At 39.9% G+C, this 22,712-nt stretch overlaps 2 protein-coding genes across 9 annotated transcripts in view; one reads left to right on the top strand and one right to left on the bottom strand.

Annotated features, from left to right (window-relative positions):
- Window positions 1-13,342, top strand: part of mark4b (MAP/microtubule affinity-regulating kinase 4b) — a 77,146-nt gene extending 63,804 nt beyond the window's left edge. Inside the window, exons 16-19 of one of the 8 annotated variants that reach the window (XM_062060614.1) lie at window positions 3,519-3,597; window positions 7,175-7,211; window positions 7,445-7,466; window positions 12,291-13,342. In XM_062060614.1, the coding sequence (XP_061916598.1) occupies window positions 3,519-3,597; window positions 7,175-7,211; window positions 7,445-7,466; window positions 12,291-12,624 (472 nt within the window). In that variant the 3' untranslated portion in view covers window positions 12,625-13,342. Of the gene's footprint in view, window positions 1-3,518; window positions 3,602-7,166; window positions 7,212-7,444; window positions 7,467-12,290 lie in introns of all 8 variants that reach the window. The other 7 variants (XM_062060613.1, XM_062060619.1, XM_062060615.1 and 4 more) reach the window with 7 other exon arrangements.
- A 2,115-nt stretch (window positions 13,343-15,457) lies between these two features.
- Window positions 15,458-20,946, bottom strand: ckmb (creatine kinase, muscle b). The gene is given in 9 exon segments (XM_062060612.1): window positions 15,458-15,669; window positions 16,853-17,042; window positions 17,109-17,232; window positions 17,339-17,510; window positions 17,582-17,720; window positions 17,722-17,927; window positions 18,012-18,108; window positions 19,964-20,079; window positions 20,848-20,946. Coding segments are annotated over 8 exon segments (1,203 nt in total). The 5' UTR covers window positions 20,060-20,079; window positions 20,848-20,946; the 3' UTR covers window positions 15,458-15,490.
- Between the last annotated feature and the right edge of the window lie 1,766 nt (window positions 20,947-22,712).

Raw genomic sequence — 22,712 nt, 5'->3', positions numbered from 1 at the left:
GCTCCTAGCTCCTCTGCTAGCTCCTAGCTCCATAGAACACGCCAATACAATTCAAACACATGATCAACACACACAATCACTCAGCCCAAAAGACCGTTCACCTAACCCAAGGTTCATAAAGCTTATATATTTTAAAAAAAAGTTACGTACATACGCAAAAAAAAGCCAAAGCTGCATACTCACAGTAGCACGTCTGCGTCTTTGTCATCCAAATCAAAGTAATCCTGGTAAGAGTCTGTGTTGTCCCAGTTCTCTACAGGCGTCTGTGTATCCAAATCAAAAGTCCTCCTGGTTAGAGTCTCTGTTATCCGAGTTCTTCCATCTTGACTGCATCTTTCGGGAATGTAAACAAAGAAGCGCCGGCTGTGTACTGTTGTTGCTGACTACGTTCGAAAAATACGTCCATTTCGCACCGACAACTTTCTTCTTTGCTTGCTCGGCTTCCTTCTCCATAATGCAATGAACATGATTGAAACAGATTCACGAACACAGATGTCCAGAATACTGTGGAATTATGAAATGAAAACAGAGCTTTTTCGTATCGGCTTCAATGTGGAAGGCATACCCGTGTTCGCCGGGCTACGTCACACGCATACGTCACACGCAGAGGCGTTTCGAACCGGAAGTTTAGCGGCAAATTTAAAATGTCACTTTATAAGTTAACCCGGCCGTATTGGCATGTGTTATAATGTTAAGATTTCATCATTGATATATAAACTATCAGACTGCGTGGTCGGTAGTAGTGGGTTTCAGTAGGCCTTTAAGACCCTCGAGTCTGCAGCTCCGTTGTTAGTAAACCCAGACACACACTCCCCCTCCCCTCTCTTCCCCACACCCACACCCAGAGCGCGCCTCCGGCTTGTGACACAAGAATAATCAGAAGGACGACACTGCAGCGCTCCAATAAAACACACTCAGATCTTCTGTTTCTAGCCGATACTACATAAAAAATAACGTAAAATAACGCAGTAACGCATCATGTAGTAACGGTAACTGAGTTACTGAATATGAAAAATAACACGTTAGATTACTAGTTACCGCCGAAACTAATGGCATTACAGTAACACTGTTACTTTGTAACGCGTTAGTCCCAACACTGCTTATAACCAAGTATATTTAAAATAAAATAAATAAGCGACACAATATTCTTTCTTGGCAGAAGAATATGTACTATAATTATACTGTTCTGGCTTCTTAAAGGTGCTGTTTGCAACTTCCTTACAGTTACATTTACCAAAGCACAATATAACAAGAACACCGCCGGCTAGCTTATGTTATCATTAGTGGTTTAACAAAACACATTTGTTTGACAATTTACTATATTTTTCACAATTTCGAAGTTTATGTTATAACATTTTTTACTGGCCCGACTGAAACGAACATCTGTGTAAATGTTGCTTTAAGAGACATAATTTTTTTTTATCAGGGTGTTAAAATATGTTTTTATTCTTCCAATTTAATTTGTAAAAGTTGTTTTTTTGTTTTTTTTAATGGTAAAGAAAAAAACGTGTGTTGGGTGCAACACGTCAGGTTTATGTGATGTCACGCAAATTCACTTCCTGTTGTCTTATTGCTTTGAGTATTGATCACCTGTAGGTTAAATGTGCACAATTGAATGTTTTAGTTGCTCAGACAGTAATGTGTTTATATACGTTGAGATTGGGGAATGTTGTTTTAACGAGGAAAGACGTTAATGTCTCTTGTAGGGGTGTAACGGTACGTGTATTTGTAACCCCCGTACCGTATTTGTAACCCCCGTACCGTTTCGGTACGGGGGTTTCGGTTCGGTTCGGAGGTGTACCGAACGAGTTTCCACATGGACATATTAAGTAGCGTACCGCACGTTGTGTAAACAATGCACACCGAGGCACAACACACGGCATGCTAGCAACGACCGGGCTACGATAGACTGACCATACGTCCTCTTTTCACCGGACATGTCCTTACGGGGCTGTCAGGGCGGAGTTTGTTAAATGCCTCAAATGTCTGGCATTTTGAGTTAGGGTTGCGTGTATTTTCAATGTACGTTTAGGGTTAAGAAGGGGTTGAAAACAAAAAATTGTGCGCGCAGCAGCATTCGTGAGGGAGGGGCAGAGACAGAGAGTTAGGATAAACGCCATGCGTCGCCAGGCTCTGCTTTTTATCCATAGATTTATCAGATTAAATTTTTTATTATCTATAGCAGGGGTGTCAAAAGTGTGCCCCGGAGGCCATTTGCGGCCCACAGCTAATGTTTTAAAGGCCCACGGCACATTCTAAAAGTACTATTAAAATAAACATAACAAAAGTGAAATAAAAAAGCTTAAAGGTAGAAAAAGTTGCAATGTTGACTAATAAAACAAAGCTGTTTTTTTTTTTTTCAAGCTGTCATTGCTCAAAACATAATATTGAATCAAAATCAATGTTATTATGAATTATTGACCTATCCAAGGTTCCGATTACTTCACATCAAATATTCCACTAAGAAAAATATTTTTGGTGGAAGATTTTGCAAATTTGGTAAATAAATAGCCAAAAAATTTATATTTTGTTGTTTTCTTACTGTGCCGAAAATGAACCGAACCGTGACCTCTAAACCGAGGTACGTACCGAACCGAAATTTTTGTGTACCGTTACACCCCTAGTCTCTTGTATTCGTGTTAGCGTTTAAGCTAGCGAGTAGGCGCCTGTCAGTCTGTGAGTTCATCAAAGTGCGGCTATATCGATCACGGTCTTTGTAGCGCTAGCTTGCTTCTCCAGTAAATGAGCAGTGTTGCCAGTCCATGAGTTTATCAAAGTGTTATCAATCAATTTTAATTTAAAACGGTAATATTAACCGTGGGAAGTATAACCGCGATTTATCATTATATCGTTTATCGTTAAAGTTAAAGTACCAATGATTGTCACACACACACTAGGTGTGGCGAAATTATTCTCTGCATTTGACCCATCACCCTTGATCACCCCCTGGGAGGTGAGGGGAGCAGTGAGCAGCAACAGTGGCCGCGCCCGGGAATCATTTTTGGTGATTTAACCCCCAATTCCAATCGTTACGTCCCTAGTTTCCACCAATTCAGTCCAGTTCACCTAAATACCATAAAGTATCATGAAGACGCTATAGGAAGACGTTTTACCATGTGTGATACAACATGTCCTCCCGTATTAGTGACTGGTACAGTAGCAGTCAAAGGTTTGAAGACACCTTCTCTTTTAATTCCATTAGAATATGACGCCATTGTTTTTGCGTCCGAGGTGGACAAGGGTGTGGCACTTCTTCTGCCTGTTGTTGCTTTAAATGTTTGTTTGGTTCTTTTAACAAGGTTTGCTTCCCCTCACCAGTCACCTGCCAATCTGCCATCCCGAGTTCTGTCGACAAAGCAGTTTAATCTTCTGCCTCTGCTTTGTTTCCTGTCATCTCCATGTTGTTTTTTCCCCATCGACTGCTGTTTCTTTCTTCCTTCGATGTCGCTCTGACTCTCTGCTCTTGTTTTTCCTCCTCCTGCCATTCCACGTCTCTTCTTCTTCTTGTCTCCTCCCAGGGTCACTCTTGACCCTTCTAAACGTCAGAGCTCAAACAAATCCATGTCGGGCTGCACCCTCCCACAGGGGACAAAAACAGTTAGTAAGTCTTCCTTTCCCATGTTTTCTGGCTGCTTCTGTGCCGTCTTATTTGTCCGTCCATCCATGTCCTCCTTTGCTGTCGTTGGTTGGAGTTTAGCAATGCAAACATTCTTTGGCTGTGAAGCACGGCAGCAAGCAGGTCACACGTTGTCATATTTAAAAAAACAAACAAACTGGAGCTGTCAAATGATTACATTTTTCTATCAGATTAATCACATATTGGAATTTGGATTAATCATGATTAATCACGGGTGATTACTCTCTTGCATAATTTTAATTTGCTTATGAAAAGACCCCAATATTTGTAGACAAATGCAATTATTTGTAAGGATGTCATCCGGGAACATTTTTAAACATTTTACTTGAATGCATTTGCACATGACTGGCTAAAAGTTTGATCTAAAGTTCTTTCAGGCTGCGTTTTGGAGTGAAATTTGCTAGCAAGCACACCAGTCGGAGTCTCCTCACTCATTTTTGCACTGACATATGCATTGATCTTATCGCTGACACTATAGCAGTTAAGGTAAAAGAGCTTTTACGGTCAAAATAAATTGCATGATTAATCTAAGTGTGTACATGATTAATGCAATAACTTTTTGTGATTAATTGCATGAGTTAACTCGTTAATTCTGACAGCCCTAAAGTAAACAAAACAAAAAACAGCATGTTTGTGTGACTACAACTCTGATCAGCTGTGTCTCCACTGTTTGTGTATCTGCCGCCTTGGCTTGTGAACTCTAGCACCCCCTGTAGGCTGAACGAGGCACCGCAGCCACACTGGATTCATGTGAACTCTTAAGTTTGGCTTGATTTTGTGTTTATTATTGCGTAAATATGAACAATTAAGACGCTTCTTCTGTTATTACTAAGTTAGGTGTTAATTGTACATTTGTGCGTGTGCAGCCTAAGGTTAAAAGGGTTTATAAGGGCCATGTCTTTGACCCTGCTGTCAGCAGGTCAGTGTGATCTGTGATGGGCGGGTAAGGGGCAGAGCTTTATTAGTGTCTCACACATGATGGAGAAATGGACTGATTGATTGCATTTGTGTGGCTAGGAGATTTATTAGAGGGGAGGCATTTTTACATGCTGATATAACTTAACCTAATCCGATATTTATTATTCAATGTAGGGCTTGGCGATAAAACGATATCAGTGTATGTCGCAATAGACAAGTAATCGATATCAATGAAAAATGCGTTTCATAAAACGTTGGATAATTGCTCTTTGTCAAAAGAAAGCGGAAATTGCGAAGCAAGGCTGGTTGCATGAACAAAGGCACTCGCTCTAAACCGAGTGACACGCTAACAGCCACTCAACTATCAAGTTTGGCTACGTCACCTTGTTGATACTTTGCATGGGGTGAGAAGAGAAAATAAAAATGTGTGCTGCAAATAGTGAAGACATTGTAGGTACACTGGGAAAAGTCACCTGGACAGTTTGGCAGTTTTTGGGGATTTTTTAAAAACAGACCGTAGTTAGACGAATGTGGTCTGTAAGGCGCTTGTCCCCCAACAAGACCGGTTATACCGCATCACCTTAGCCGCGCTCACCCTTTAGAGCAGTGGTCCCCAACCTTTTTGTAACTGCGTACCGGTCAACGCTTGAAAATTTGTCCCACGGATCGGGGGGGTTTGTCATAAAAAAATACAAAATACATAAAAAAATACAATCATGTGTGCTTACGGACTGTATCCCTGCTGTCTGTATTGATCTATATTGATATATAATGTGTGTGCTTATGGACTGTATCCCTGCTGACTGTATTGATCTATACTACCGTTCAAAAGTTTGGGGTCACATTGAAATGTCCTTATTTTTTACGGAAAAGCACTGTACTTTTCAATGAAGATAACTTTAAACTAGTCTTAACTTTAAAGAAATACACTCTATACATTGCTAATGTGGTAAATGACTATTCTAGCTGCAAATGTCTGGTTTTTGGTGCAATATCTACATAGGTGTACAGAGGCCCATTTCCAGCAACTATCACTCCAGTGTTCTAATGGTACAATGTGTTTGCTCATTGGCTCTGAAGGCTAATTGATGGTTAGAAAACCCTTGTGCAATCATGTTCACACATCTGAAAACAGTTTAGCTCGTTACAGAAGCTACAAAACTGACCTTCCTTTGAGCAGATTGAGTTTCTGGAGCATCACATTTGTAGGGTCAATTAAACGCTCAAAATGGCCAGAAAAAGAGAACTTTCATCTGAAACTCGACAGTCTATTCTTGTTCTTAGAAATGAAGGCTATTCCACAAAATTGTTTGGGTGACCCCAAACTTTTGAACGGTAGTGTATATTCATATATAATGTAGGAACCAGAAAAATTAATCACAGAAAGAAACAACCCTTTTGTGCGAATGAGTGTGAATGAGTGTAAATGTGGGAGGGAGGTTTTTTTTGGGTTGGTGCACTAATTGTAAGTGTATCTTGTGTTTTTTATGTTTATTTAATTAAAAAAAAATAATAATAAAATAAAATTGTTATTTGTTTTAATTTATATTATTTTTATTTCTTGTGCGGCCCGGTACCAATCGATCCATGGACCGGTACCGGGCCGTGGTTGGGGACCACTGCTTTAGAGCACAGCCGTAACTTCCTGGCACAGAAAATAGGCATTCTCAGGTTTCTTTCATTTTACATTTTCACACTTCGCACTATTTTGTCACACTTTATTAAGCATTTCTTACACATTCCTTATTTTTGCACCTTAATTTTAAGAGGTTATTAATTGTTCAGTGTGATTTTGGAATTGTTTACTTTGATTTGATTTGATTACCCTGCTTGTGTTGACATTTCCTTTCTTTTCTGCCTTGATAGCTGAGGGGTTTATAATCAGAGGAAAGTTACATTTGAAATAAATATGTTTACATTTAAATATTTTACTCCTGGTCCTTATATTCGATAGGTCATAAAAAATATCAATAGTTATCGATACCGACCGATACAAAACACTTATATCGTGTTCCAGTTTTCAGCCATATCGCCCAGCCCTACAATATACCATAGTGACACATTTAAAAGATAAAAAGTTGTGGCAGCTTTAAAGTGCCTCCATACTGACCAACTGGGCCAAGCATGGCCGCTGTTTTTCCACCAAGATTAGAGGACCTTAAGCTGGCTTTATCCTGCTATTGAACGAGGATCTTACCCCGCTTTTGTTATTTTAAGCTGCTGCTTGTGTGTCTTCTTTGCCGTCCTCCCATCATGCACTTCTCTTCTTCCTCCCCGCTCTCTGCCTCGTTTTGCTGTTGTTACCAAACAATACACGTCAGAGGGTTAATTAAGATGGGCTGCTCACTCAAAACCTGGAATGGACATGAAGTTGCCAGGTTGTGTGTGTGTGGGATGAAAATGCAAGTTTCCCCTAGAGGCAATGACAGGGAAGTGCACCTAAACGTCCTCATTGTTACATCTGTGGGCTCGTCTTCATTTCCTTGTGGTGTTTACGTCGATCACCTGTGAGCGATGAGCCGTCGTGTTCTGTGTTGTGACTGGAGTAGAACGTGTGCAAGGTGTTGATACTGGTTGTTTTCTAACGGACACCTTTTCTCTTCTTCTTGAGGGTCACAGACGAACCTGAGAGAATCAGCAGATCTCCGGTCACAAGGTGAGTGCACATGTTGTTTTCCCCTACATGAGACAGCACGCAATAAGACGAAGCTTTGACACAGATGGTCCAAAGGTGGCTAGAAATGAGGGTTTTTTTATGTTTAAGTCGCTCTTTAACCTAATCGCATGGCTCCACTGTCTAATAGCAGGCAAATTCAAATGTGAAGTGTCTAAGAGAGGTGTGACATGAAGCAGGATGTTTATGTTTTTTGTGTGTGTGTTTCCTCTCAGAGTCTCAGGGTAACAGCAGCAGGTAACGTTAACTAAGTGTTTCGTGGCTGCTGGTGCTAGATGACCCCTTTAAATTGTATTAATCTATATCCTGCCATGTAATTCACTTCCTCATTCACCCGACACGTGTCATAGAAAAAACTAGAGATCGACCGATATTGTTTTTGTCAATACTGGTTAATAATACAGTATATTTTGGACTATAAGGTGCACCGCATTAAAAGGCGCACTACTGATGAGCGGGTCTGTTCAGGTTTATTTTCATACAAAATATAAGATTTTACCTTATAAGGCGGTAAAATCATATTATTAGGATTTTTTTTTTCTACATTTAAAACACTTTCTCGTGGTCTACATAACATGTAATGGTGGTTATTTGGTCAAAATGTTGCATAGATTATGTTTATGACCATTTTAAAGCTGCTTTCTGACCGTCTACTCAGGATGCATTGTACTGTGGGCGGTCTTATTTATGTGACTCCACTTCGACAGCCTCTTCTCCCGTCATCCATGTTGTACCGGTAGTTTTTAGCGCTTCCATAGCAAGTCTATTGACAGATATAAGTTACAACTTCACACTATTTTGTATTAGAAATAGCAACAGCGTAGGATGAAAGGTCCCACAACAAAAGGATAGAGAAAAAGGAAGGAGCTTATTGACTCCGGGCGCTCTTAAATTTTCGAGAGTTGTGCAGATCCCAAATACACATCAGCAGGTACCAATAGTTAAGAAAAGTTGGTTTTGAATAATAGGGCGAAAGAAAACGCCAAATAATTTCTCCTAATAGGTGCCATCAAACGGTGCGGCTTTGTAGCTCACCAAAGTCGTACTAAAACATGTTGACAGATCTTTAGGCGCCGTGTGTAATGTTTTATATTCTCAATGAAACATTAAAGTTTTGGTGTTGCTTGCTTACGGGTACTTGCTAGCGTCATTTATTGAACAGTTTTCAACCTGCAGTACACATGCATCTCTTGTGTGTGACTGCCATCTACTGGTCACACCTATCTGTAAAAAATGTCCCAAATAAAATTGCTTCGACGTCGTTAAGCACAACTAGAATTCATAAGTACTTTAGGCGCATCGGGGTGTATAGTACACTTTTTTTGAGAAAAGGAAAGGATTTTAAGTGCGCATTTAGTCTGAAAAATACTGTAGACAACAAGGCAGATCACTATTATTTGGAGCCGATATTCTTATGCAGTAAAAGTTAGCTAACATGAATAGTGTACTATTTGACCGGGTTTTAAGTTGGGGTTTTTTCACATTATTTTTTGAAGAAATGTCGAACCAGTAACAACGTAACATTTTAGGCGGCGCTAATGTTGTGGTTAATTCTGCGCCAAAAAACATCAGGGAATTTCACAAATACCTTTATTACATGTTTCTAATGCTGAGAGTCAGAGGGCATCAACATTTGTGTTTCAGAATATGACAAATCTCCTGGAAAAATTAGTAAAAATTTGAGATTTTTCCACGTCACAATAATGTGAGAGTGCTGCAGTTAAAGCAGAAAGAAATCAGATACATGCCCTGTCAGATACATATTTGGGGATAATTATTGTCAATGAGTAATTTTTATTCTTAAATGAATTAGAAAATGCAGGGCAAAAGGGCTGGTGCTTAAGCACTGGGTTATAACTATCTACTTCACTAATTACTTGTGTAATACTGAATACTGGTATCATATGTGTATGTATTGTATCCGCTGATGTACTTCTGTTGTAGTTGTTTAAAAAAAAAAAAGAAGAAGAAGAAAAGACGTCAAAATGACACAAATCAGCATCGATAATGGGTCGATCTCTAGAAAAAATTTGTTTTTTTCAACATGTGTGTAAAAAAGACTCCCGTGGTGAATTAGATTTGTCCATCAGGAGGAAATAGATGATATTAATAGACAAATGACAGTACTTTCACTCTGATAAATGCCATTAGGTGTGTCCTGATACAACTTTTTCACTTCCAACACGATAGCAATATTGGAGCCTGGGGAGTTGGCCGATACATTATTGGTCTGATACAATATCGGCACAAATCAAACATACAGTACTTTTATGACTTTGTCGTTTGGAATGTTGGAAAAGGTTTGACCAAGAGAAATGAGTCAATCAGAGAACAATGGTAGGTATAGAAAAACACTAACCTATTTATTATCAACTGTTTGGAATGAACATAAGCTGTCTTTAAGTTGAAGTGGAGTGGTAAAAAAAATGTTAGCGACATCTTTTTGCCACAATAATTAAGTTTAGCTTATAACGCAATAACTGGAATGATGCAGACGCGTTTGTTACCGGATACTTTCTAATACACATCTGCCTTGGAGACTTTTTATATGTGTAAGTAATATGCAATTATAATTATTTGATACTTGTTTATATTGACAAATGTGCAATAGTGTTTATTGAAGGACAGTTGTCTAGCTCATGCGCTGTTTTATAGCGGCTAGCTTCTAGTAGCCTATAGCCAATTATGTTTACCTTTTTGTAAAAGAAGAGAGCAAAATGTTTTAAATAAATAAAAATGTAAAGCTTTGCTAGCGTTGCACAAGTAAACGCACTGCAGGATTGCTTGTATCGGAGATTATACAGTAGATATGAGCTGTTTTTTTCCTGCTGATATCAGGATACCCCTAGACGCCATGTTTCAATGAATTGACCGTTGTCCCGTCCACTTGAACAAACACTCACTTGGTGCCTTCGGTTACCATTTCAATGACTGACACACACTGCCTTGCTTAGCAGACATGGCGTCTGTGAAGTGGAATTTAACAATGCTGAACATTTCAACCGTGTACCCTAAATATTAGTTACTCATATACAGTATATACCCTTGTACTTTCTGTACTAACATTAAATATTATGCATTAAAATGAAGACATCTACCCAATTGACCCTATAGTAATAGTACATTACATAATAAGTAAGTAACATATTTCCTGAACTATAAGCCACAGCCACTAAATTTTAAGTATTTTTTTCCATATATTAGCCGCACTGGACTATAAACCACAGATATATATGTTGCGAAATGAGTTATTTACACAGAAGGATTTTGTAAATGTTTATTTACATACCTTAATTGTTTCCAAACGGTGTCTTTAAATAAGGCAGCAAAACGGCTGATTAAACAAAACTGAAGTTTGTTAAATTTACTAAACTGAAACACTACAAAAAGAATGCCATTGTAAGTTAATAACACTAACACAGACACTTGTAAATGTGTTAGCATCTTAGCTAATGCTAATGACGCTAGCTTGACAGCAAGTACAAATATGCATGAAAACTCCTACAGACATAACACATGCGACGGTTTAATGAGTGAGAATCGTTTTAAAATGAATGAAGAATCCTTACGAGTTAAAACGCTATCAATCAATCAATCAATTAAAGTTGACCTATATACTGTAGCCTTTAATCACAAATGTCTCAAAGGGCTGCACAAGCCACAACAACATCCTCGGCTCAGATCCCACGAGGGCTAGAAAAATCTCAACCCAATGGGAACAACGAGAAACCCTGGATTGATTGATTGATTGAAACTTTTATTAGTAGATTGCACAGTCACAGAACATATTCCGTACAATTGACCACTAAATGGTAACACCCAAATACGTTTTTCAACTTGTTTAAGTCGGGGTCCATGTAAATGAATTCATGGTACAAATACACTACCGTTCAAAAGTTTGGGGTCACATTGAAATGTCCTTATTTTTAAAGGAAAAGCATTGTACTTTTCAATGAAGATAACTTTAAACTAGTCTTAACTTTAAAGAAATACACTCTATACATTGCTAATGTGGTAAATGACTATTCTAGCTGCAAATGTCTGGTTTTTGGTGCAATATCTACATAGGTGTATAGAGGCCCATTTCCAGCAACTATCACTCCAGTGTTCTAATGGTACAATGTGTTTGCTCATTGGCTCAGAAGGCTAATTGATGATTAGAAAACCCTTGTGCAATCATGTTCACACATCTGAAAACAGTTTAGCTCGTTACAGAAGCTACAAAACTGACCTTCCTTTGAGCAGATTGAGTTTCTGGAGCATCACATTTGTGGGGTCAATTAACTGCTCAAAATGGCCAGAAAAAGAGAACTTTCATCTGAAACTCGACAGTCTATTCTTGTTCTTAGAAATGAAGGCTATTCCACAAAATTGTTTGGGTGACCCCAAACTTTTGAACGGTAGTGTATATACTATCATCATAATACAGTCATCACACAAGTTAATCGTCAGAGTATATACATTGAATTATTTACATTATTTACAATCCGGAAAGGACCGCAGATGTAGGGATCCCCAGACGGACGGCTAGAAGATGGAACGGCACTTGTACTTCCGGTTAAAGGCTCAGTCTAAACAAAGTGGCAATGCAGCACTGGAGCACCTGCAGTGAGCAAATTCGTCCAAAAGATGGCACAAGGAATAACACACCTGTTCGGTGTCTTTGCTTGTTCTGTTTTTTTTAACTACTTGCATTAAGAAAAATCCATAAATTGGCCGCATCGTTTTATAAGCCACAGAGTAGAAACCATAGAAAAAAAGTAGCGGCTTATAGTCCGGAACTAAGAGAAGCTTGGTACTCTCTCCAGTTGAGTAAATAGACTCCTTTGCCACTATACGATGACAACCAGTGCTTTTAGTTTGTGACTCAATATAGAACAGACTGACATCTAATGAATTGTGATTGTTGACATTGATGATGTTCTTTCCCCCTCCTCCTCTCCATCACATGTCACCTCCACTCTTATGTCCTACCCCTAACAACCCGTCATCCACCATTTAACCCTCTGACCCTCCCTTGCGTGTCCATCATCCCCACTTCCTCCATCTCTGACCACCCAGTCGCCATCTATCTGGGCATCAAAAAGCGGCAGAGCCCCGGACCCCCCGATGCGGCTGGGATGTGAGGGTGCGGAGCCCCCGCGACCCGGCCGAGGTGGTGCTCGCGCTGCGCGAGGCGGCCCAGGGCTGCGGCTGCCAGGTCCACCTGGCCGGGCCCTTCCTGCTGTCGTGCACCCACGGCGCGGCCGGCACTCGCGTGGCCTTCGAGGCCGAGGTGTGCCAGCTGCCCGGCGGGCTGGGCCAGAGCAGCGGCGTCAGGTTCAAGCGCCTGTGGGGGGCGCCGTTAGCATTCAGAGACATCGCCACCAAAGTATCGAAGGAGCTGGAGCTCTGAGAGCGACCGGAGGCGGGGCAGAGTGGCGACGAGAGGTGAGGAAGAAGAAAAACGAGGTGCAAGCTCCTCCCCCATCCCTCCTTTTAGCTCCGCCTTTTCTGCTGTGACTGGCGACGCCTCGCCTCTGCCAAAGACCTTGTTTCCAATCACATGGCTGCAGTGACATGCTGAAACAAACACCGCGTTAAAGAGCCCATCAAGTCAATTTAGTTTTTATTAGATTTGTCATCATTCCTTTTTAAAGAGCTGCTATTTATAGTCAGGTTTTCATGAAGTTTCTAAGTTGATTCTCTTTGACAGACAATGTTCTCTTGTAGCAGAAGTCACATGTTGTAGTGATGCACTCTGGCCACTAGAGGGAGACATGCAGCGTATGCAGAGACTTTATGAGCGCAGTTTGATGTTACTGCTTTTATCAAAATGATTTCCTGCTAGAAGTGTTTTTGCTCATTACAGTTGGTTCATGCTCACACACCTTTAGACGAGCAACGTCCGCATTCTTACAGTGTCGGAAGACATTCTGCCCCCTGCTGGTTAGACCTGTTACAGCTTGCACACGTCACCAACAAATTAAATTCTTCTATGAATGTCCAAAGTGTGGCCTGGGGGAAATGTTCAGCCCACGTTAAGTTTATTGTTCCTCTGTATAATGTAAAAAAGATATATATATATATATATATATATATATATAATGTACATACATATATGTATGTTTGTGTATATATATACATTTGTATGTGTACATATGTGTGTGTGTGTGTATATATATATATATATATATATATATATATATATATATATATATATATGTATATATATATATATATAATGTACATACATACATGTATGTGTGTGTATATGTTTGTGTATATATATATAAATTTGTATGTGTGTATATGTATGTCTATGTATATATATATATATATACGTATAATATGTAAATATATACGTATGTATGTGTATATATACGTGTGTATATACTGTATGTATATATACGTACGTATATATGTATGTACGTTTGTATGTATAGAAATACGTATATATATTTACACATGTATACATATATACGTACAAATGTATGTACAGTATGTATACATACTGTATGTATAAATAAATATATATGTATATGTGTGTGTATATATATAATTACGTATATGTATATATATATTTATGTATGTATATATACATATGTGTGTATATATATAATTACGTATATATATATTTATGTACACAATGTGTATACTATATGTATATATAAATACCTATGCATATATACATATATGTATACTACCGTTCAAAAGTTTGGGGTCACATTGAAATGTCCTTATTTTTGAAGGAAAAGCACTGTACTTTTCAATGAAGATAACTTTAGACTAGTCTTAACTAAGAAATACACTCTATACATTGCTAATGTGGTAAATGACTATTCTAGCTGCAAATGTCTGGTTTTTGGTGCAATATCTACATAGGTGTATAGAGGCCCATTTCCAGCAACTACCACTCCAGTGTTCTAATGGTACAATGTGTTTGCTCATTGGCTCAGAAGGCTAATTGATGATTAGAAAACCCTCGTGCAATCATGTTCACACATCTGAAAACAGTTTAGCTCGTTACAGAAGCTACAAAACTGACCTTCCTTTGAGCAGATTGAGTTTCTGGAGCATCACATTTGTGGGGTCAATTAAACGCTCAAAATGGCCAGAAAAAGAGAACTTTCATCTGAAACTCGACAGTCTATTCTTGTTCTTAGAAATGAAGGCTATGCCACAAAATTGTTTGGGTGACCCCAAACTTTTGAACGGTAGTGTATGTATGTGTATACATAAATAGGTTTAAAAGTGATTTATTTTTATTTATGATTTTATTCACCTTTTTATTGTATGCCTCTTTAAAGCACTTTGAATTGCATTGCGAACAAATTGTGCTTTTAAAATAAACTTGCCTTGCTTAATCTAACCCCTTTTATACGTCACATTTCTTATTGTTAGTAATCTGTACTAATTGTATTATTATATAACACTAACTCAGACGTTTTTGAGGGCTTTAGCGCACTTGAAAACGTAACATATCTTGGAAGAAATTTGTACCATGGATGCACGGAAATCATCAAAAAACCACTAAAACACACGGGCCGTCATACATTTTGGTTTTCAGGATTTTGTCTTTAAATTGTGTTGCCAGCCACAAATGGCACCCGGGCTGCATTTTGGACAACCACCTGTTAACGAGGCGTTTTCCCATTTTGAGTTTATAGCACTGTACTTTTGACATTTTAATTGACATTAGGTAAAAAACAACAACATCAGTAATGATTTACTGAAGTGTTTGAGAGTTTAAAGGTGTGTGAGCGTGAACCAATGAAAATGCATTAGATGACCTCTGGGCTCTTCTTCGGCGGGCGACTGAAGACGTGAAGGCGGGACTTTTAGCGACGGCGAAGTCTTAGCGACACTTTGTAGTCTGTTAATAGCCGTCACTGTTTTAATTGGTGGCTTTCTTTTAGCGGACGGACGGCTCGCGCTGCAGTCCTGCACGTCTCTGAGGCCAACATCAAGTGTGACACAAATAAAAACAAAACAAGAATTCCAACCTCTTTTCTATGGTTTTGTTAAATTAGCCGACAAGAAAGGAAGACGTTTGTGTTTTCAATGGGGCATTGTTTTATTTGTCCAGTTCTAATTTACACCCAGAGAAATCATTCGTCATGGTGCGGACGGATTGGATTGATCCCGGGATGTTACAAAGGAGTCGGAGAAAAGGAAGATCTGTTTCATGAAGTCGTCCAAAAGATTTAACAACAAGGCTACACGTCCATTTTGTTTTTGTGATATAAAAAAAAAACCAACAGTCAGTGTCGTCTGCCGCTTTACTTCTGGGCGGGGATCATACCGTCGATGGACTCTCCCTTCTCCAGCTTCTTCTCCATCTCCACCATCAGCTTGACGCCATCCACCACCATCTGGACCTGATCCACCTCGGAGGAGCCCAGGCGGTCGGCGTTGGAGATGTCGAACACGCCACCCACGGAGGCCGTGTCCACACCGCCTGGAGGAAAGGACAAAGAGTCAACAACACTTCACAGTCCAGGCTAATTCTGGTCTGAAGTCTGGATGCAAGGAAGGACTTCTCTAGGGTGGAACCACAATGAACTGTTCTGCTTGAGCTTGGACACATCAAGTTTCGAGAACAAATCCTGTTCACAAACTTTCTTTTCATTGCATGACCTGCATTATCCCGATCTCGCCCCAACAGAGAGAAACTGGCACTACAAAATTAACCGGACATGACTGGGACTTTAGTCTTCTGACTCTTAGTGATGTGCGATATCACTGATGTTTTTTTCTGATCCGATACCAAATAAAATTCAGGCTGGTATCAGCGATACCGATAACTTGTGCAAGTATGCGTAACGTGGCTGCTAAAATTATAAAAGTTGTTTATTTTGAAATAACATCCATCTAAAACAACAACATTGAAAGTAAGAAAACGAGCAAAACATAGCATTGTAATGAGAAAAAGTTGAAATGTTTGAATCAATAATTGATCATCAAGGCTTAGTCACCTATAACAAAAGTTTTAAATACATAAAATATATGTTTTGAGCTTCTTCTTTTTTTCTTTTTTTTTTTAAATATCAAAATCGCCCTCCACACTTCATTTTCTAGTGTACGGCCCTTGGTGGGAAAAGTTAAGACATCCCTGATCTAAAATATTAGAAGTTTAAAAATAAAATATAAACACAGTTTTGTTAGTTAATAAAAAGATTAAATAATACTAATAAATTAATTTCAAAAATTACAGCAACCATAATAAACACTGTTAAATGTGTAATTGAATATAATATTTTCCTACAGGCAGAATTTTTGAGACACGACATTAAGTTGAACAATCATATTTTTATTATTTTTATTCTATTCTTACATGGGGAAAAAACCAATAGTAAAAATGTAATAAAAAAGCAAAACAATCTGTATGTAATGAGGAAAAAGCTGAAATGTCCTAATAATTCATAATCATTTATTGTACTTAGTCACCAATAATGCAAAGCTGACACTATATATGTTTTTGAATAAAGTTTTAAAATGGCCCCAGCTTATTTGGACTTTTCAGTGTGCGGCCTTGTTGGAAAAACTTTGGACATTCCTGAACTAAAGTATCAAAAGTATCGATGTTTTGATTAAGAGTATCAATATTTGACCATAAAGATCTGGTATCGATATTTCAGTACCTGTGCCACGCTTCTGCAGGCGCAGTCTGGTCAGGATCTCCTCGAACTTGGCGTGCGTGCTGAGCTTAGGCAGCTTGACGTGCACGCCGCCGCGCAGGCCGGTGCCCAGGTTGGACGGGCAGGTGAGGATGTAGCCCAGATGCTCGTTCCAGCTGAAGCCGTGGTTGTGCTTCTTGAAGATCGCCTCAATCTGAGCAAGAGGGAAGCGACTCGGTCACCCTTTGAGCTTCAAAGTACGCGACGCGCCTACGCTTACCTTCTGCAGGCCGACGCAGAAGCGCCTGAAGACCTCCTTCATGTTTCCTCCCTTCTGCATGGATATGACTCGCAGGTGGTCCTCTTCGTTCACCCACACCAGGAAGGTTTTGTTGTCGTTGTGCCTGCGGGGGGAAAGCTCAGGATGTACCACAAGGAGACATTCTAGGATGTGGGACCAAAGGCAGTCCTCTACGCCATGTCCTAGGCTATATTATTTCGAAGCCTCACCAGATGCCCCTGGCGTCGGGCCAGTCGCGGGCCATACCCGCACAGGTCAGCAGCGGGGACACGGGCTTGTCAAACAGGAAGTGATCGTTGATCAGCTGATCCTGCTCGGCGTCGGTCATGCCGTCCAGGGGGTAGTACTTGCCCTTGAACTCACCCTCCAGACTGGCCAGGGCTGTGGCACGGACAAGGACGTTAGCCAAGCTCCCTGAGGACCTCTTAGACCAGAAACTGCGCCACGCTCACCCTCAATGGACAGCTTCTCGATTCCTCTGCGCTCGCCGCGGCTACAGTGCGGGGGCAGGGTAAATCCCTTGAGGCTGCGGCCGGTACGCACACGGGTGGACAGCACGTAGTTGGGATCCAGGTCGTCTCCTCCCTGCCCGGAAGAGCAAGGTCACTCTTGAGGCAACGTGTCGCCGCAGCGAAGAACTTGCCTTCAGGTTCTCGAAGTTCAGGTCGGTCTTGTGCTTGTCGGTAGCCTTGTACCCGCTATGACGGTCGGAGATGATGGGGTCCAGCAGGTCCTTGAAGACCTCGTAGGACTCCTCGTCACCGGCGACGCAGCCCACGGTCATGATGAAGGGGTGGCCTGTGTGTGGGGGGAGGCACAAGGACTTTGTGTCACCAGGAAACGAGACCCAACTCGCGGATGTTTTGAGGACTGGGTTCTTACCAGGGTTGTCCACACCGGTCTGGATGATGTCATCCACTGTGAAGCCGCTGGGAGTGGACTTGCCTCTCAGCTTGTTGTAGATGTCCTTGGTCAGCACCTAAACGTGCATTATGGCCAGAGTGTAACACCGGCTAGAGCAGGAGAGTGTCCAAACTTTTTGAGGGCCACATTGGGCTAAAAAAAATGTCTATATATTTATATATACTGTATATATATATATATATATATATATATATATATATATATATATATATATATATATATATACTATATATATATATACTGTATATATATATATATATATATATATATATATATATATACTATATATATATATACTGTATATATATATACTGTATATATATATATATATATATATATATATATATATATATATATATATATGGGTATATGTATATATATATATATATATATATATATATATATATATATATATATATATATATATATATATATATATATATATATATATATATATATATATATGGGTATATGTATATATATATATATATATATATATATATATATATATATATATATATATATATATATATATATATATATATACATATATATATATACATATATATATATATATATTTATATATATATATATATACATATATATATATATTTATATATATATATATATATACATATATATATATATATACATATATATGGGTATATGTATATATGTATATGTATATATCTATATGTATATATATATGTATATATATCTATATATCTATATCTATATGTGTATATGTATATATCTATATGTATATATCTATATCTATATGTGTATATGTATATATCTATATGTATATATCTATATGTATATGTATATATATATATATATACAGTATATACTGTATGTATGTATATATATGTATATGTCTATATATATATATATATATATATAGACATATACATATATGTGTATATATATACATATATGTTTACTACTATGTACTACTCAGTGGCCTAGTGGTTAGAGTGTCCGCCCTGAGATCGGTAGGTTGTGAGTTCAAACCCCGGCCAAGTCATACCAAAGACTATAAAAATGGGACCCATTACCTCCCTGCTTGGCACTCAGCATCAAGGGTTGGAATTGGGGGTTAAATCACTAAAAATTATTCCCGGGCGCGGCACCGCTGCCGCCCACTGCTCCCCTAACCTCCCAGGGGATGGGTCAAATGCAAAGGACAAATTTCACCACACCCAGTGTGTGTGTGACAATCATTGGTACTTTAACTTAACTTAACTTAATGTTTATATGTGTAAATATATGTATATTTTTGTGTATATGTATAAATGTGTATATTTATATATGTGTATGTATATGTATATTTAAGTAGCCTATACATATATAAATATATGTACACATTTTAATAATATAATGGAAATATAATTAGAAATATCAAGCAGCTAGTAGTCAAACATGGATAACTGTGGAGATTGTTTTGCATTTTTCCCATCATGCCTTGCAATGGATTTCAATTGGTGTCATTTCAATTTTTAATGCTGATTGGATGTTTTTTGTAAAACCCACAAAGTTCAGTGAGCAGGTTTTGTCACATGTGACCATGTTTGTTGACTTTTTGTGCTGGTTGATTTATTTTCCTGCGCCACGACTAAAGTTCAAGTTAAAAGTACCAATGATTGTCACACACACACGAGGTGTGGCGAAATTATTCTCTGCATATGACCCATCACCCTTGATCACCCCCTGGGAGGTGAGGGGAGCAGTGAGCCGCAGCGGTGACCGCGCCCGGGAATCATTTTTGGTGATTTAACCCCCAATTCCAACCCTTGATGCTGAGTGCCAAGCAGGTAGGTAATGGCTCCCATTTTTAGTCTTTGGTATGACTAGGGAAGGTTGTTTGAATTGGGTCATATAAGTAAATGTGTGAATGTTTTCTGTGTACCTTGGCCATGTGGTTGTTGTGCAGGGACAGGTCAGGAAACTCCTCGTCCACGGAGAACTTCATCTTGTAGTCGTTGTGACAGTTCTTGGCTGCCATGGCTGCGATTCTTGCTCCGACTGAGGACGACAGCAGCACACACGTTAGTGACACAAAGGCATTTCAGGCGCGTCGTCATGAAATCAGAACCGTGAGTCTTGTCTGGCGTCTGCCCGAGTGCCTGGTTGACCAGTCTCTGAGCGAGGAGGAGACATCTTCTCATTGCGTCTGCTAACTATCCCCCCCCCTCTGATTGACTGCTTCTTACTTTACACTCAAAATAGAACCCTGCAAGTGTTGAAGGTCAAAGGTTTCTCTCTCCTGCCCTCTATAGCAGAGTCCCTGTCAGCTGTGCCGCCCCCCCCGCCCTAGGATTATTAATATCCTGACAGCCCCTCCCACAGCCTGCAACACCCCCTGGAGCGCCTCCTGCACCCTTTAAAGAACCTTACTAGTGCATATTTTTAGTGGAACGGCAGCATATTACAAATACATGTACACGATCAACTCATCCATTCAAGGTCGGGTCGCGGGGGCAGCAGCTTAAGTAGAGAATCCCGGACCTCCCTCTCCCCAGCCACATTGTCCAGCTCCTCTCGTTGGATCCCAAGGCATTCTCAGGCCAGCTGGGGGACATAGTCCCCGAATGACAGAGCTTCTCTAAGGGGGAGAGACTCACTTCGGCCGCTTGTACCCGCAAAAATGACTAAATAAATTGCATCTGCAGTCCTTGTTTTTAAGTCAAACTTGCATGCAAAAAGCTTGTCAAGAACCAAAAAGTGACCTTCAAACAACCAGTTAGTCTTAAAATGACCACCCAAGACTAAATAGATCTAAAACCTTGTTACCTGCTTAGGAGAATAGAAAAGAAGTAACAGATCACGGGATCAGATCCTGTCCACCAAGTGTAGGGGTTGCCCAAGTGTGCCAGGTGTTGGACTCCTACTTTTATACCGGGACCTCCACCCCGACTGGCTGAGCGGACCGTCATGTGATTGGACGCGGGTGGGCCCGGCTTTGTAAAAGGCAACGAGGCGTGCACACAACGCCCGAGACGAGAGGCCAGGCGACAGCTGCAGCCCGGACGCTCCAACCTTTCACCTCGCGGCCTGCTGCAGCCAGCGGAACCCGCTCGCAAGCAAAGCGGGTCCAGCCAGGTCCAACCCACGTGGACCTGGGATGTCATATCGTTTGAACGAAATCGCCTAATGAGCACAAAAAATAACTTACCTGAGAAAGTCATAAGAGATTCTATTGGGTCCTGGACTTAGGACAGGGATTCTCAAGAGAATCACCTACTTAAAGTATATTGTTTTATTTTCCTGTATTCAAACACAGTGTTACTGTTCAAACTGTGTGTAATGTTACAGTGGCCTAAAATATGGAATATACTTGTTAAATCAAACTGCTGCCTTGTTTTTGATGAATACTCAGGCCTACTTCGCTACTGTATTTTAATGTTGGTCATTATGGTTCCTGAGGTGGTTCTTGGTGGAAAAAAGTTGGACTAGGAAACTAAGTGGGTCACTTTATTAGGTACACACGCTAACGCAATCCAGTCACAACAATTCCGATCACTTTTGGAATTAAATATAAATTCGAACAAATTGTTGTAACTCAATCGCAGGGGGTGGGGCTTACCTAAAATGCCCCCTATGGAGGCGGGCAGCGTTGAAGCTTTGCACTAATTGTTCTCAAAGCTTCGCTAGCGACGTTTGCGCCGGGCCGTTAATGTGATAAACCCCGGGCATTTGCCCGCGCTTATTAAATTATACTCAATGTGTCCATGTGGCCTGCTGCTGGTTTTCCTGTCATCCACATTGGCACTGGACAATTCATTAGGTACACCAACCATTCAAATTGTATTGTAAATGAGTGTAAGTTTATTTAAATGTTTATTACTTTTGTGACATTGACTTCATTGGCGTACCACAAGGCTCTTTTCTGAAACAACTACAAACCCCGTTTCCATATGAGTTGGGAAATTGTGTTAGATGTAAATATAAACGGAATACAATGATTTGCAAATCCTTTTCAACCCATATTCAATTGAATGCACTACAAAGACAACATATTTGATGTTCAAACTCATAAACTTTTTTTTTTTTTTGCAAATAATAATTAACTTAGAATTTCATGGCTGCAACACGTGCCAAAGTAGTTGGGAAAGGGCATGTTCACCACAGTGTTACATGGCCTTTCCTTTTAACAACACTCAGTAAACGTTTGGGAACTGAGGAGACACATTTTTGAAGCTTCTCAGGTGGAATTATTTCCCATTCTTGCTTGATGTACAGCTTAAGTTGTCTCCGTTGTGGTATTTTAGGCTTCATAATACGCCACACATTTTCAATGGGAGACAGGTCTGGTCTACAGGCAGGCCAGTCTAGTACCCGCACACTTTTACTATGAAGCCACGTTGATGTAACACGTGGCTTGGCATTGTCTTGCTGAAATAAGCAGGGGCGTCCATGGTAACGTTGCTTGGAAGGCAACATATGTTGCTCCAAAACCTGTATGTACCTGTCAGCATTAATGGCGCCTTCACAGATGTGTAAGTTACCCATGTCTTGGGCACTAATACACCCCCATACCATCACAGATGCTGACATTTCAACTTTGCGCCTATAACAATCCAGATGGTTCTTTTCCTCTTTGGTCCGGAGGACACGACGTCCACAGTTTCCAAAAACAATTTGAAATGTGGACTCGT

The sequence above is a fragment of the Entelurus aequoreus genome, linkage group LG10 (assembly GCF_033978785.1).
Source record: "Entelurus aequoreus isolate RoL-2023_Sb linkage group LG10, RoL_Eaeq_v1.1, whole genome shotgun sequence".
Lineage (NCBI taxonomy): Eukaryota > Metazoa > Chordata > Actinopteri > Syngnathiformes > Syngnathidae > Entelurus > Entelurus aequoreus.
The sequence above is the reverse complement of the archived record's forward strand: the minus strand, read 5'-3'. Positions and strand labels throughout refer to the sequence as shown.